The sequence below is a fragment of the Myotis daubentonii genome, chromosome 5 (genome assembly GCF_963259705.1).
Source record: "Myotis daubentonii chromosome 5, mMyoDau2.1, whole genome shotgun sequence".
Classification (NCBI taxonomy): Eukaryota; Metazoa; Chordata; class Mammalia; order Chiroptera; family Vespertilionidae; genus Myotis; species Myotis daubentonii.
Window position 1 is genome coordinate 18,891,065 of NC_081844.1, and position 15,780 is coordinate 18,906,844.

The following is a 15,780-nucleotide window of genomic DNA, read 5'->3' on the forward strand; positions in this document are numbered from 1 at the left end:
CACCCTGGATTCCGGGACCCTAACACACATCCTCCAGCCGTCGCTGGCATCGTCACAGTTGTTTTGCTGCATAGTTACAGTTCTCTGTGTGCCCGTCTCCTGGTCTCTGCCTCTCCCCCAGTCTCTCTGCTCTGGGTCTGGGTCAACGTCCCTCCCTCACCCCAGCCCCCTTACCCACCCTTACTCCCCGCCCTCCCGGCCCTTTCCCCGTTGCACCGGGCTCTCCGACCTCCTCCCCCAGCCCCGCCCGCCCCGCCGCGGAGGGCCGGCAGGGGGAGCTGCGGGAGACCTCGGGGATGTGGAGGGGCGGGGAGGCAGGGAGGCGGGGAGGCGGGGCGGCGGGGCGGGCGGCGGCTGCGTCGGGACCCGTTGCAATGGGACCGGAGGCGGCGCAGGCGGCAGCGGCAGCGCAGACAAAGGCGCGGGCGGCGCGGAGGGCGCGGGGAGTCGGCGCCGCGGGCCGCACCCGACTCCGCCGGGACACTCACGGGGAGCCCAGCCGGCAGGGTGAGCCTGGCCAACCGAGACGGCGTGCTGGCGCGGGGGGCCCCGAAGTTCCCGGGCCGGGGGAGGGCGCGGGGAGCCCCGAAGTTCTGGATACGGAGGCTGAGGGCGGTCGGGGAAGCTCCGAAGCATTCGGTCTTGCGGGGGCTCAGGGCCCCAAGTTCCGTAGCTCGGGTCGGGAAGGGGACAGTGAGAGCTTCCCAAAGTTCCTCGCCCCGCCTCGCAGGAGGCTGCGAAGGTGTCTCCGAAGTTCCAGACCTGGGGAGGGCGCGAAGGGACCCCGAGATTCTGGACCTGGGCATGGAAGGGGGCAGAGGGCCCCCAAAGTTCAAGAATCGGGGCGGCGCGGAGGATCCCCGAAGTTATGGGCCTGGGGTTGGAGGAGGCAGATAATATGGTCCCGAAGTTCTGGACCCGGATCCGGGTCGTCACGGGGATCTTGCAGTCCCAAGGTTGGGGACCGCATATCCCGAAGTTGCGGCGCGCACTGGGCGCCCCACTCCTGACGCGTGTGGGGACTCGATCCTGACTGTCAGGATCCCGGACCCGGGCACCTGGGTGGGGTTCGCCCGCACAAGCGATTAAGGATCCCGGGCACCGGGCGGGGTCGGGCACCCTCCGGGCGCCTCGCGGCCCGCGGGCGTGAGGGGCATGACTAGTTGGTGAGTAACTTTTCCCAAACGCGCAAGTCACGGCAGGAGCGCCCCGTCCGGAAGGGCCGGAGTTCTTGGGACCCCGGAGCCCCAGCCTGACCCAGGACTGCCCCCAACCTCGGCCAGAGCTATCGCCCCTCCCCCACCGGGGGCTCGGGTTTCAGACCCCGTGACCAGGACAGCAGCTGCCCAGGACTCGGGTGGGGGTGCAGTCCCCCTCGGACCACGGAGACCACTAAGCCCGGGCGTCCCTTCCCCCAACTTGCCTCCCCTCCCCCAGGTCCCTCCTGAGTCCCCTGCAGATACTCTGGATGCAAGTTTGAGGGCCGGGGGAGGGTCAAAAAAATCCCCCCATGTCCCTGCCCCCCCCCCCCCCCAGCTATTCCTGGCTTCTGTGGGGTGGTGGCTAGAGAGAGGCATGTGGGGAGCCCATATTCAACCTTGGTTCCACTCAGCCCCCTTGGTATTGGGAGTGAGTGGTGATGGGAGATCTGGTAGTGGGTACCAGGGCGGTCCTGTTTGGCTGCATCTTGTCTTTTTGACAAGGATGGGGGCTCCCTGATTGGACTTTGACAGGAGTCTGTGCTCTGGGAGGCCAGTGGGGATTGGTCTCCCAGTAGCACCTGGTGATGCCAGTCTTTGCTGGAGGCTCTGGCTTGAGGAGCCATAGGTGAATGTGTGGAAAGTACTGAAGGGGATCTGGCTTCGGCCTCCTCAACCCACCCTGAGACTGAGGGGGCTTCACCAAGGTTTTAACAACCCAGATGAGGCTAGGTTTATGCTGAGATGTCAGGGGCCACCTCTCAGAGAGCCACCTCTTGCCCAGGGTGTTGTTGGAGCTTCTCCAGGTGGAGAGAGGCAGGGTCTCCTTGATCTGAGTGATCCACTGATTCTCTCACCTTTTTGGTTGAAATTCCATGAATGGTGCACCTGGTGGTGAGTCCTGAGGTTGGACCTGCTTGGCCTCCCTCAGCCTGTCCTGGGGGACACTCACAAGTCCTTTCTACCCCAGAGGCCGAACCAGCAGCTCCTGCCACCTCTCTGGCTGCCCCTTGGAGCCCACCTAGCCCAGCCTGACCAATGTCCACAGCCAGGTGAGCCCCTGCCCCCACTGGCTTGGCCCTGAGCCCTCTGGGGGGTGCCTAGTCCCCACTGAGCACCCTCTCCCCATGCAGGGAGCAGCCCATCTTCAGCACCAGGGCACATGTGTTCCAGATCGACCCAGCTACCAAGCGGAACTGGATCCCTGCGGGCAAGCACGCACTCACTGTCTCCTACTTCTATGATGCCACCAGAAACGTCTACCGAATCATCAGCATTGGGGGTGCCAAGGTCCTGGCAGGGCCTGGTTGGGGTGGTGGGCCTGGATCTGGTTGTTGCCTTGCTGTGTGCCCAGGGACAGGTCTAGAGGAGCCCTGACCCTTTCTGGGCCCCAGTCTCTTCCTTGTGACATGGCTCTGATAAGGACCTTGGAGACACTCATATAAAGTGATACCCTAGTTGCTCTCATGTTCATTATTTAACAGTTCCATTGACCTTGAACTTTCCTCTCCTTTCCCCAGGCCATTATCAATAGTACTGTCACCCCCAACATGACCTTTACCAAAACCTCCCAGAAGTTCGGACAATGGGCAGACAGTCGTGCCAACACTGTCTACGGCCTTGGCTTTGCTTCTGAACAGCATCTGACCCAGGTGGGCCTCAAGGGTACATGGTGGAAGGGACAGGGCTGGGTCTGTGTCCTCTCTTGGGTGCACTGGGGCCCCTGGTCAGGTGCTGGGCCTCCACCTTTCCAGCTGCAGAAGTGGAAAAGCCAGAAGCCCTTCCCTGTTCCCTGATTCACATCCCAGCTCTGCAGGACACCTCCAATTTCAACACACCTTGCCCCTCTCTGGGTTCCAGGAATGGGCCGGGTGCTTCCCCACACACACTAGCACTGTATCATCCCTGCCCTCCACCCTCTGCTGTCTTTAGACGTCAGTATTGTTTTATCCATTGTTTCCCTGGATGGTTGGTTTGTGCTCTCTGAGTCCCGCTGAGGGCATGACGATTTTCTTCTATTAGCTTTTGTTTTCCTTTCATATTTAGGTCTTGAATTTACTTCTGTGGGTAGTGAATGGTAGGAGTATTTATTCCCACAGTAGTATCCAGTTGATCTTGGGTCATTTTAAAAAATATATATTTTATTTATTTTTACAGAGAGGAAGAGAGAGGGAGAAACAGAAACACCGCTGCCTCTTGCACACCCCCTACTGAGGATTGAGTCCACAACCCGGGCATATGCCCTGACCTGGAATCCATAGGTCAATGCTCAACCACTGACCCACACTGGCCCAGCGATCTTGGGCCATTTTTGAAAAGACCATTTGCCTCCAGTGAATTGCGCCAGCCCCTTTGCACAAATCAAGTGGCTGTATAACTAAATATTTCTTTTATTTTATTTTTTAAAATATATTTTTATTGATTTCAGAGAGGAAGGGAGAGGGACAAAGATAGAAACATCAATGATGACAGAGAATTGTTGATGGGCTGCCTTCTGCACGCCCCACACTGAGGATTGAGCCAGCAACCTGGGCATGTGCCCCCCGACCAGAATCGAACCTGGGACCCTTCAATCCCCAGGCTGACGCTCTATCTACTGAGCCAAACCAGCCAGTGCTAAATATTTCCTTTAAAAAGTATTTTCAGTAATACTCAATACTTTAAGAAATAAAAAAAAAAAAATTAAAAAATAAAAACAAACAAACAAAAAAAGTATTTTCAAACTGCCCTCGCCGGTTTGGCTTAGGGGATAAAGCGTCGGCCTTCAGTTCTGGTCAAGAGCACATGCCTGGGTTGCAGGCTCTGAAATCAATAAAACATATCTTAAAAACAAACAAAAATATAACAAAAATGAGAACAGGACAATCACTTTCTTGCTGGCTAGGGCTGAGGTCCCAGACCTGCTTTCTCTTTGTCATACAAGGATATTTGCATGTGTTCCACGCATTAAAGACAGATCAGCACCCACCTGAGGCTCTCCTTGCTGAAATAAGCTCGATGGAGAGGGAAAGGCGATCCCTTTCTCAGGGTGGCTCTGTGTAAGCCTCCCCCATGCACACCCCACCCCCTGCTCCCAAGCTCACTCTGCCCTTCGGGACATCATCTTCCAAGCCCTCTTCCCCTTTCCCGGTTCATGAGATGAGGGGCTGCAGAGTTCCCTTCGTAAGTGACAGGGATGGTCCTGGCTGGGGCGCCAGGGGAGGGGCCAGGGGTTTGTTGACTGACTGTTTCTGTCCCCCCTCCTCAGTTTGCTGAGAAGTTCCAGGAAGTGAAGGAAGCAGCGAGGCTGGCGAGGGAGAAATCTCAGGATGGCGGGGAGCTCACCAGTCCAGCCCTGGGCCTCTCCACTCATCAGGTCAGTACTCCCTGTCCCATGCCTGCCCAGCGATATGAGGGGAGGGGGTGGGGTTAGGGTTCCTGCGTTGTGATGTGCTGGTGCCCAGAACCAGATGCTCACAAATTGTGTCGGGGCCACGGAGGAGAGGAGTGTGGGTGCCGTGGAGCATGTGAGGGGGAATGTGGCCTCCTGGAAGTTGAGATGGCTGAGGGGGTGGAGTAAAGAACTGTTCTCAGGCAGTTCCCCCCATGAATTGACTGTGTAATTTATTAACCACCTACTGTGTGCCAGGCCCAAGGCTGGACTGGGGTTACAGAGATGAAAAGGCAGGCTGGCCCCTGCCCTCAAGGCTCCTGAGGTGAATTCATAACAAATTCAGCTTGGTGGAGAGGGCTTCCTGAAATGGATGTTGAAATCTGGCCCCAGAGGGGTCCTGTTCCTAAGGTTTCAGGTTGCTCCCCATGTCCCCAGGGGCAGATTTCGAGTATCTCTGGGGTTAGACTGACCTGCGTCAGGTTTGCTGCTGGGGAATTGGTTAGAGCTCAGGCAGGCAAGGTTGGGGGCCAGAGTCCAGAACTCTGGTCCAGGGCGGCCACGGGGAACCATGGAGGATGGGTGAGAGGGGAAGGGCGCCTGCTCTCAGCCATGACCTCAGTAACATCAGTCCTGAGCCTAACCATGATCTTCTAACCGGTCCTTGACTGACACCCCCCCTCCCGTGACCCCGCTTCTGTCCACACCCTTAGGTGCCCCCGAGCCCCCTTATCAGCACCAATGGTCCCCCCAGCGACGAGAAGCTGTTCCGCAGCCAGAGCGCGGAAGCCCCTGGCCCCGCCGAGCGAGAGCGGCTCAAGAAGATGCTGTCCGAGGGGTGAGGGGGGTGGGGCGGGGCACCGGGACGCGGCAGGAGGTGGGGCTGCGCGAGCCGCTTCTCAGAAGCCGCCCAGCGCGACGGGCGGCGGATCTGACCATGGACCCCAAGCCTGGGACCCGGAGGCGGGTGACCCCAACAATCCTGCCCCTTCCGGAGTTCGGGAGCCGACCGCGCCCTTGCACGCGCTCCGCTTTGGCCACGCCTTCCGAGGGATGACCCTGCCCCCGCCCCGCTCACGCCTCCTCCGGATAGTTCTATCCCACCGAGCCTCCCAACCCCACCCCGCCTGGCTGGGTCCCCGTGGGCTGACGCGGGCTCCCGCCGCATTCCCATTGTCTCTGAACAAACACCCGGCGCCTGTACTGACCCCGCCTACGGCAGGGATCGTACCGCCCAGTCCCATTCACCCTCCGGCAGGACCCGCCTGCCCGGACTTCCGCGCCTTGGCTCCGCCCCCACGCCCGCCCCGCCTCGGCCCATTGTACAGTTCCCAGCACTGTCCAGCGTGGCCCCGCCCCCAAACCGCCCGCCCACCATAGCCCCGCCCCAGCCTAGCGCGGCCACGCCCCCTCTCGTGCTGCCCCGCCCCTAGCCTAGTGCTGCCGGGCTGGCTCGACCCGATGCCGACCGCTGCGTCCCCGCAGCTCCGTGGGCGAGGTGCAGTGGGAGGCCGAGTTCTTCGCGCTGCAGGACAGCAACAACAAGTTGGCGAGCGCCCTGAGAGAGGCCAACGCGGCCGCCGCCCAGTGGAGGCAGCAGCTCGAGGCACAGCGCGCAGAGGCCGAGCGGCTGCGGCAGCGGGTGAGGGCACCCTTCCCTCAGAGACCCTGGGCCTCCGGCAACTGTGGAGCCCCTGCCTGAGCATGTCCTGTCTGTCCTGGGTTCACCCACTGGCTGTGTGATCTATAGGTTACTTCCCGGAGCCTCAGTTTCACGCTCTGTAAAATGGGTCTGATTTAGCGCCCACCTCAAAGGGGTGTCAGACCCTAAAGGCTTCCCTGCCAGGGGTGGGGTGGTAACTCCGAGCAGAGGGGGCGGGACTGAGCAGAAGGCAGATTCCCCAGAGAGGTGCTGATCATTCTGTCCACCCAGGTGGCTGAACTGGAGGCCCAGGCAGCCACAGAGCCGACCCCACTCAGTGAGAAAGAGGGACCAGGCCAGACGCTGGAACAGCTGGAGTCCTTAGTGCAGACCAAGGACCAGGTGAGCACAGAGCATGTGAGTATGTGTGTCCCCAGGCCTCACCTTCCCTGACCTCCCATGGGAGAGCCAGGACCCCCAGAACACCCCTTGTTTTCTTCTCCACTAGGAGATCCAGACACTCAAGAGCCAGGCCGGTGTGCCCCGCGAGGCCCCTGATGCAGTGGATCGGGAGGAGACGCAACAGAAGGTGCAGGTGTGTGTGGTTGCCAGGAGATAGGGTGACTGCGCTTGGGCAGCCAGCTTCGGGTGTGACGCAGATTTGGTCTCTTCCCTTCCTGGCTGGTCCCCTTTGGCCCGTTTCTCCATCTGTACGTGGGGTCAGGAAGACAGCTACCTCAGGTGAAGGACTGGGAAGAGCAGATGCATGGAAGGTCTGAGGTGGCTTGTAAACGGTTGTTCTTGGTACAACGTTTTAGATCCATTTACTCAACTGGCAATTTTTTAATCCCTGCTGAGCTTTCTTGACTGCATCAAGTCCTCACACCTCCCCAGCCTGCATTTGAACACAGGTCTGGCTGGCCTGGCTTTTGCTAAAAACTTTATCCAAGAAGCAGTCATGGGGCATGTCCTCAAAGGCCGAGATGGGGAGGGTATCAGTGTGTCTAAGGAACCACAAAGCCAGCGAGGCTGAGTTGTAATGAGAAAGGAGAAAGGGGATGTGTAGATTTCATCCCCAGCCTGATGGGTCACAGGCAGCTTTCAGAAGAGGCCATGATCAGTTCTATGGTGTTCAAGTTGGCTGGGGGAGCAGGGAGTGTCTTCAGCACAGGTGGCAGGGAGATCAAGAGACGGAGGGGGACTTGGCCCACAGTGGGAACTGTGGAGATGGCACTCAGAAACATGCCCCCGTCAGGGCTGGTAACCCTGCCCACCCTCTCCCTGCAGGACCTGGAAACCCGCAACGTGGAGTTGGAGCACCAGCTGCGGGTGACAGAGCGCAGCCTGGAGGAGGCTCGGGCTGAGCGGGAACGGGCAAGGGCTGAGGTGGGCCGGGCCGCACAGCTGCTGGACGTCAGACTGTTCGAGCTGAGCGAGCTGCGGGAGGGCCTGGCCCGCCTAGCCGAGGGTGCTCCCTGAGCCCGGCCTGGCCACCAGTCCTCGTAGGAGCTGGAGCCTATGGGAGCAGGTTCTACACAAATGCTTCCCATTTGGGGCATGGGCTGGCCGCAGGCGGCCCAGCAGGCCACTTGCCCTGGCAGGGACCAGGGCTGACAGCCAATAGAGGGCTTGGCTGCTTACAGCTTAGGGGCTACTGGGGGCTTTTCATTGTGTAAGATTTCTAGGCTCTCCACCAGGGCACACTGCTGGTGCCCAGATTACATTTCTAAGCATGACTGTGTGTGTGTGGTGGGTGGACACTAAATGTTGTCATTGGACCTTCTCCTGTCTCCTCTCCAATACATCCTAGCTGTCCTCTGCTCATGTAGGACTGGAAAGTCACTTGAGGCGAGCAGGATGAGGCTCAGAGCCCAAGTGGGGGCGGGGAGGGGGTAGATGGGGCGGGGCTAGGCCACACAGCTGCCTGGTCCTGCTGCCCCCATCCCCTGGGGCTCAGCCCATGTTGTCTAGACCAGTTTGGACTTAGGTGGCCTTGGTTCAGCCTCCCTTCACTCTGGCTGCAAACCCTAGATTCGATGAGGTGGGCAGGCATTAAAGACCACAGCCATGTTCTCCAGAGAAGAGGATGATCTCACCAACCTCATGGCCGCATTTGAAGAGGTGCAGTTGCTATGTCCACTTACAGATGAGGAAACTGACCCTGAGGGACTCACCAACCCAAGGTCACCCACCTGGAACAGCCAGCACTGCAGTTCAGTTTTGGGCCTTGCCCAACAGGAATGAAGAATTGGGGGTGGAGGTGGGGGGCGTGGAGTGACATAAGGTCCCAGGGGACTTAAAAGGCACAGGAAGCCATACCCTCCTCTCCTACTCCTGTGCCCGGAGTCAGGCTGGGCAAGTCAAAAGACCCGTTTATTATCTCCCGCAAATGACACACCTTCACTTCTGGGCCCACAGCACCCCCTTCAGTGACCCTGGGCTGGAGTCACTGCTTATGGAGATGGGCCCAACCACATGGCCAGTGTTCTTCCCTTGATAGCTTGACTTTGGGCCAAGGCTTCGAGAAGGAGCCAGTTGGGGCCACAGAAGAGGAGCCATGTACTGCACAATGAGGGGGACTGGGCAGCTTGGGAGGGGAAAACTGCCCTCCAACTCTCCAACCCTCAGTTTGATGAAGTCTTAGGCTGGGCAGGTAGGGGCCGAGGGGGCCTTAGGCCAGGTCCTGGGCCTGAGCGGGCCTCCGGTCGGGCTTTGGGCAGACGGCCCCTGCGGCCAGTCCCACCGGCCTTCTGCCGCTGCAACGCGTGCTCCACCTGCTCCTTGAAGCGCCGGTTCTTCTGCTTGATCTTGGCCAGCTCAGCCTTGCGCTTGGCCTCCAGGTCAGGGTCCTGGCTCGGGGAGGACAGGGAGATGGCTGAGCTGGTTACTCCCTACCTCAGGAACCTTGCCTCCCACCTGCTGGCTCAGCCCTCACCTTTCCCTCCAGGATCAGCTGCTTCCGCTTGTTAATTTCCTTCTTTTCATCAAAGTTGGCTGCCTCAAGTTTCTGGGGTTGGGGGGGAGAGGGAGAGGCCATCATGGGGGGTAGTTCCCATCTCGAAGGGAGCACCCTGGGTCCCAAAGATCAGCTCCTGGACACTCACAATCTCACATTCCCTCCGCACCACGTTGACCTGTGTGAGAATCTGCAGCACCTCAGCCTCCTCCACCAGGAACTCCTCCAGCTTCTTCTCTGTGGGGACAAGGGTGGGGGGAGGGGGCAGACATGACAGGAAGAGGAATTTCAGCCAATAGTGAGTTCCCAGTGTGTGTGTGGGGGGGGGGGGGGGCATGCAAGGTGTCTGGGGGTCTTAACAGATAAAAGTCAGGTGGGCAAGATCTGGGATTTCAGACCTAAGTAGGATACAGACTGCATGTGTGTGTGTGTGTGTGTGTGTGTGGTTACCAACGCTAAGAACTGGATTGGGGGGGAAAGTACTTTTTTGGGCAGTGTTCTCTTAAGTCAAGTCGTTTCTGAATTTGAGGAGTCACTGGTGATTAGACATGCCCTCGTGGTTCTTGGTCTCGGCTACACATTAAACTACCTGACGGGGGTTTTAAACAGACTCAAGCCTTGGACCTATTCACAGGGACCACCCACACAAGGTCTCAGAAACCAGTCCTTGCCCACCAGATGGCCATTATGGGGAGCTTCTCTTTCAATAATTGGGCAAAAGAAACTTCTTTGGGGGATGTATAGGAAGGACAGTGGTTTAAGTTTGCTCGTGTGAGAAGGTAGGTGGGTATCCCACTCCTGCCCCCTTACTCACTGATTTGCTCCTCGATGGCATGAACCAGGTGGATGTCATACTGTGTCACCAGTGTAATGGCCTGTCCCTGCCGCCCTGTAAGGACATACCAGTTACCTGCTATGTGCCAGGGGCCAGGATGAGGGGTCAGAACTTGGTGGGTAGGTGGGGGCAGGTGAAGGAAGCCTGGGGTATCAAGGTGATCTGCCCCAGGGGAGCTGAGCTGCAGGACACCAGGGAGAGGTGGCTCTCTTGCCAGCTTGGCCCTAATTGGAGCAGGTGATGTGGCTGATTCCCCTTTTGGCATGGCTGCCAGGGAGCCCTGGCTGTTATGGCAGCAGTAAGCTGTGACAGGCCTCAGCCCAGATTTCTGCATGCCAGTTTCTCCGTTCCATTTCTGTGACAATGGCTAGTGCTGGACCAGCGCTGACAGCTGACCAGGCCCATGATCCTTGGAGCAGCCTCAAACAGACATCATGTTCTCGATACCCACCACTTGACAAAGCAGTAAGGTCCAGAAAGCTGGTGTGATCTGCCTGAGGCCACAGGGCAGGAGAGAAGGGGCAGGACCAGCACAGCCCCAGAAAGTATCTCTCCACTCCAGGCATGACAAAATCTCACAAATGCAGCACCCCTCCCTGTTAGAGCTGGGGATCAGAGAGATGGATGTCTCCTTGGCCACTGGCTAAGGTCACAGTGAGGGGTTAAACTTGGACACCAAATCCCATAGGCAACACCACATCCACCAGGGCTCATGCACCCACTCACTGCAAGGTGCCAATTGGCAGCCCGACAGTCTAAGAGGACTGAAGTGAGGCAACAGGGATTGATGAGGATTGGGGCAGTATATGCTATGTCCCCAGAGACAGATGTAGGTTCCATGAAAAAGCCAAAGTATCCCCACCTTTGCTTTTAAAAGGACAGTTCCCCAGCAGCTTTCACCTGGGGCTGTATCCCCCCCCCCCCCCCCCCGCACCTGCCCCACTAGCTCATGACTTTGGCTCCTCATGGTGTGGGCAAGCTGGAGGGGTGGCTCCCCAAAGGCCATCCCCCCGTCTACTCACCTGCACGGGCTGTCCGGCCAACTCGGTGGATGTAGATCTTTGGGAGCCCGGGGGTATTGTGGTTAATGACCACCTGTACCGTGGGAATGTCCAGGCCCCTAGAGGCAGAGGCCGATCAGCACCACTGTCCACGTGGTAAAACCGGTGCTGGGACTCACCCAAGTCACTTAGCAGTGAAACGGGCTGCCCAATCCTGGCCCGAGGCCAGCCTCCCCCTCTGGCCCCTCTGTGGGGTGTCACCGGGCCAGCACCTAGGACGGAGTATTCTGCTCACCGGGAGGCCACATCTGTTGCGATCAGGATCCGATAGATGCTGGACTTAAACTTGGCCAGGGCAGCAAAGCGTTCTTTCTGAGCCGGATCAGGGAAGAATTGGGGGAATGGGGATGGGGGTCAGACACCATCTTAGTCAATGAGCACTTACTGTATGAGGCCTAGGACAGGGCTGGGGCCAGGATGGTCCTGCCCTCACAGGGCTCACAGTCCAGGGAGGGAGATGACTAAAAAAGCCAGAACGGGCGAAGGGGGGTGGCAGAAGAGTGTACCAGGCAGAGGGAAGAGCCTACGCAAAGGCCCGGAGGCTGGGAGGAGTCACAGGCAAGGGGAGCAGGCGGGGGTCTCCTCACCTGTTTCATCATAGAATGCAGAGCCACAGTGGGGAAGTTGAACTTGCGTAGCATCATGCACAGGACCTGGCAGGTCCTGGCGGGAAGAATGCACTTTCAGCCCCGACAGAGCTGGGGTCCTGGGAAAGTGCTCTTTGCCCCCCCGCCCCCCACCCTGCCCGGGACCCCAGGCAGGTGCCCCTGCACAGACAGGCAGGGACAAGCTGAGCTGCAGGGTGTCTTGCCCACTGACAACCTCTCTGCTGACTCCTCCCAGCCTAAGCCAGCAAGAGTCAGCCCCACACCCAGACTTTTCAGGTAGCCAGTAAGTTCTTCAGGTCCCATCGATGTGGTATGGACTGCCCGCCTACTGGCTCAGTCAGAACCGTCTACAGCCTCTTGACAATCCCTGCACATGCTTCAGAAGAGTCGAAAGTCCCCTGGGACTATGGGGAGCACAGCCCCGGTGTGGGTGCTGCTGCACTGGGCCTCAGGGACCTTAGACCATAGTGAATAGGCGGCTCCAAGAATGGGGACAGCCTGGCTCTCATGTTAAGGGCAGATCTGAGGAACCCCCATTCCTGGCTCCACCTTCAGAAGATGTGATCCTGGTGAGTGGCTAGTTCTGAGCCGCTTTGAGCAAATCTCCCAAAACCTCTGGTCTGAGCGAGGCCCTGGAGTGCGGAGACTGGCTGTGCGCCTCCCACCTGGGACCTTGGGCCACCTCTTGGGCCCTCATGGAAGTCTGTGGGAAGCGGGCCCACCAAGCTCACTTGCATGTGTTGGTGAAGATGATGATGGACCAGTCTTCATGCTCATCATGGAACTTCTGGATCAGGTGGACCAAGTAGGCGTCCTTGACCTTCTCAGGCACCAGCAGGTAGCGCTGGTCTAGCTGTTCTACCGTGCGCACCCTGGGAAGGGGTAGGCCTCAGTTTCCCCTTCTGTTGAATTCGGCCAATGCCCTGCCCACCTATGGGCAATTATCTCCATTGGGTGTATTGGGTGTAACCCCACCACCACCTCTGCCTGCCCCCGACACCCCGGGAATGTGGCTGTGGACTCACGGGGCTTGAGCCTCCCAGAAGAAGGGCTGGTTGGTGGCCAGGCCCTGCAGCTCCTTTAGTGTGTCAGTCAGGGTGGCACTGAAGAGCAGCGTCTGCCTGCGGGCCGGCACCGCTGCCAGGATGGCTTCCAGGTCTACGGTAAAGTCCGTGCAGCCCTGCTCCAACAGCCGGTCTGCCTCGTCCATCACCTGCAACGCCAGCAGCAGCGGGTAGTGGCAGTGGGTTTGGGGTGAGTGTGCTGTCCAAGGCTGGCCTGCCTCCCCCATGTTCCTCCTTCCCAGCTCTGACCATGAGCCTGGGAGCACGCTCCCGTGAGGTCTTGGAGGTCCTGCTCCATCACCTGTCTCAGCTCCAATGTCACTTCTTTAGACAGGCCCTGCTCCCAACCACCCCCACAGGTACAGACTACCTCCTGTGGGTCTGAGCTATCCTTGTCACGTTCCTAACATTCTGCTGGATGGCCTGTGGGACCCGTTTTCCAAATGGATGAATCAGTGCCCAGGCCAACTCACCAAGAAGCGGATTTTCTTGATGCTGAACGTGTTGGAGCTGCGGAGGTGGTCCGCCAGGCGCCCTGGCGTGGCGATGACCACATGTGGTTTCCGGGAGAGCTCCAGGGCCTGGGCCACCATGTCTGCAGGTGGAGGGCAAGAGGTGGGGCTGGGCGGGTGGTCCAAGACTGCAGGGGTCCCATACCCAAAGCCTCCCTGGGGCCCCCGTACCCATGCCGCCAACGATGATGCAGTCTTTCAGGCCCAGAGGCTTCCCCAGGACCCGGAACTGCTCTGCGATCTGGTAGGCCAGCTCCCTGTGGGGGTGAAGGAGCCGGGCTGGGTAACACAGAGGTTTTGTACCTGTCTCCCATTCCCATCTCCACCCCCAGGGCTTCCCGACCTGCTCTCCTCTGTTCACACACCCTCCATGGCTTCCAGTCTTCTTTGGACAAAAACTCTGACAATTAGCGTCGGAGGCCTGTGTGGACCCTTCCCCCTTACCAGACTGGACCCCAGAACAGCCCAGGGCTCCTCCCCTACTGGCCTCTCCTCCTCCCATGTTCTCAGCAATGGCCTTGACACCAGTCACCAAAGCCTGAAACCCTCCTGCCCTGGGGGTAGCCAGTGTCCAAGTGCCCTCCTCTCTGCCCCTTGGCCCTGGCTCCAACCAGGCCTTTCCTCAGCCCATGTTCCCAATTCCTGGCCTCTTGTCTCGCCCTCTCCCTCAGATCCAATTATAACCTGGCATTCAAGGCCCTTCTCAAGCTGGCTCTAATATGCCCTGCCCCTCACACCTCTGCATGAATGTGCTCGCAGTTCACTCTGCCTAGATTACTTTTCCCCAAACTTGTCCCTTTGAGAGACCCTTCTCATCTTTTAAGGCGCCCTGACTGAAGCCTTCCTTGACACCTCCCATTCCCAGGCCACACTCTCATAGCATGCAGTGCCCACCGCTCCTGTCATTACAAAACTTACCATGTCAACCTCCACATCTTTATGACCAAGAACAGAGAGGTGCCTATTCTTAAGCTACAAGGCTACTGACAGTTCCCGTCTGTCCAGTGCTTGCCCTGAGTCAAGCATTTTCCACACACTATCCTGTTTAATTCTGCAGCGCTCTGAAGACGGGGACATGGTTTCTGTCCCCACTTTGCACACAGGGTGAGCACGGCAAAGAGAAGGAAAGCTGCTTGTCCAAGAGAACACAACTGGTTAACTCACCCAGGAGGCCTATGGGGGGCTCACCTGGTGGGCGTCAGGACAAGGCAGAAGATGCCATAGGGATCCTCAGAGAGCTTCTGCAAGATGGGCAAGACAAATGCTGCCGTCTTGCCACTGCCTGTCTTAGCACAGCCCAGGCAGTCCCGACCTGGGCAGAGGGCAAAGCAACATCAACAGTTTAGGTGTGGACAGGTGTTCCATTGAGCAGTTACCGATACCGGCCCATGCCCTTTCCATTCCAGGCATACCGACAAGTTCTAGGAAGGAGAGACCATAATCATTCCCATTTAACAGAAGGGAGACTCAGATTTGCCCAGAAACACAGCTGATGAGTAGCAGGCTGGACTGGAACCCATATCCATGACTCAAGATGCTACTAACTAGTACCTCATTTTGACAACCCTTCCCACCACCGCCACCATCATCTGAGACCGGGGAACTTGGAATGCCCTCCTCCAATCTGCATCTTATGCTCCCTATTGATTCTTTCCCCTTTGTTTATTTAACCCGTCATCTTGCCACGGCCTAGACTTCCTGTGGGCATCACTGCAATGGCAAAACTGGTTTGGGCCAGAAGAGTGGGGAGAAGTGCAGTCACGGAATCAGAGTCCTGGATCTACCAGTAAACTTGACAGCCTCAGTTTCCATTTATAAAATAAAGACAGTAGTGCAAGTTCTATTCAATTTTCCCAGTACTATCGGTTAGTCGTTCACCAAAACCTCCCTGAGTTCTGAGACTATAGACGTTTCAGGGTTACATCACTTGTGCGCGGACACACAGTGAGTCGTGCAGCCTAAACGTTAACAACACTGCCGTGTCTGCCTCCGGAACCAGGCTCCCCGAGACGCCCGAGGCTGCCCCTCGCTTCTCGGGACCAGCATGATAAAGGGAACGGAGGAGGCACAGGAGCGGAGATGCCTCGTGGGGAAGAGGCCCGGCCACACTCACCTTCCAGGATGGCGGGGATGCAGCCGAGCTGCACGGGTGTGGGCTGCTTCAAACCCAGCTGCCGACACTGTTCCACGAGCCACGAGGACAGACCGAGCTCAGCGAACCCGGCCATCCTCGCTGCCTGCCGCTGAGCGCCTGTGAGCCGCGCTTCCGGCGCGTGCCAATGACGTATAAAATGTCCCATTGATTGGTTCCGACTCCTGCGTGATTCCACCGACTTAAATTCTCTCTGCCATTCCCAGTCTCGACCATATCCTTACCATGTTTTCCCGAATCCCATTGGTTCGCAGGATTAACTCAAACTACAATTCCCGAAATGCCCTGAAAGACGCACTTGCGTCACCCGTCCCTTTACTTTGGTTTAGGAATCTCTCATTGGCTCATCTTCAGGCCGGACCGAGTAAACTACATTTCCCG

General features: G+C 58.2%; 2 protein-coding genes across 3 annotated transcripts; one reads left to right on the forward strand and one right to left on the reverse strand.

Annotated features, from left to right (window-relative positions):
• Window positions 1-349: 349 nt before the first annotated feature.
• On the forward strand, window positions 350-7,994 carry HOMER3 (homer scaffold protein 3). Of its 2 annotated transcripts, none has more exons than XM_059696129.1 (10): window positions 350-507; window positions 2,170-2,251; window positions 2,333-2,489; window positions 2,720-2,851; window positions 4,447-4,554; window positions 5,283-5,407; window positions 6,055-6,211; window positions 6,503-6,628; window positions 6,720-6,806; window positions 7,499-7,994. In XM_059696129.1, the coding sequence occupies exons 2-10, from the start codon at window positions 2,238-2,240 to the stop codon at window positions 7,688-7,690; spliced, it is 1,098 nt and encodes a 365-aa protein (XP_059552112.1). In that variant the 5' UTR covers window positions 350-507; window positions 2,170-2,237; the 3' UTR covers window positions 7,691-7,994. The 2 variants fall into 2 exon arrangements, with proteins under 2 accessions (XP_059552112.1, XP_059552113.1); XM_059696130.1 differs by having other exon boundaries at window positions 6,503-6,613.
• A 572-nt stretch (window positions 7,995-8,566) lies between these two features.
• On the reverse strand, window positions 8,567-15,552 carry DDX49 (DEAD-box helicase 49). The gene is made up of 13 exons (XM_059696128.1): window positions 15,361-15,552; window positions 14,436-14,559; window positions 13,419-13,504; window positions 13,209-13,330; window positions 12,697-12,884; window positions 12,403-12,543; window positions 11,651-11,726; window positions 11,299-11,375; window positions 11,025-11,122; window positions 9,982-10,056; window positions 9,316-9,404; window positions 9,147-9,218; window positions 8,567-9,060 (listed from the first exon to the last, which is right to left on the reverse strand). Exons 1-13 carry the CDS (start codon window positions 15,545-15,547, stop codon window positions 8,836-8,838), a joined length of 1,560 nt encoding a protein of 519 aa, XP_059552111.1. The 5' UTR covers window positions 15,548-15,552; the 3' UTR covers window positions 8,567-8,835.
• Between the last annotated feature and the right edge of the window lie 228 nt (window positions 15,553-15,780).

What these genes read in the sequence shown, in the direction of transcription:
- HOMER3 (XM_059696129.1), top strand. An exon ending in CCGAGCGGCTGCGGCAGCGG is followed by an intron (nt 6,212 to 6,502) that starts GTGAGGGCACCC and finishes CTGTCCACCCAG; the next exon opens with GTGGCTGAACTGGAGGCCCA. An exon ending in ACCAGGTGAGCACAGAGCAT is followed by an intron (nt 6,629 to 6,719) that starts GTGAGTATGTGT and finishes CTTCTCCACTAG; the next exon opens with GAGATCCAGACACTCAAGAG.
- DDX49 (XM_059696128.1), bottom strand. Translation starts at nt 15,547, where the DNA reads ATGGGACATTTTATACGTCATTGGCACGCGCCGGAAGCGCGGCTCACA. An exon ending in TCAAGAAAATCCGCTTCTTG is followed by an intron (nt 12,885 to 13,208) that starts GTGAGTTGGCCT and finishes CTGGCGTTGCAG; the next exon opens with GTGATGGACGAGGCAGACCG. An exon ending in TGGCCGGACAGCCCGTGCAG is followed by an intron (nt 10,057 to 11,024) that starts GTGAGTAGACGG and finishes ATGTCCTTACAG; the next exon opens with GGCGGCAGGGACAGGCCATT.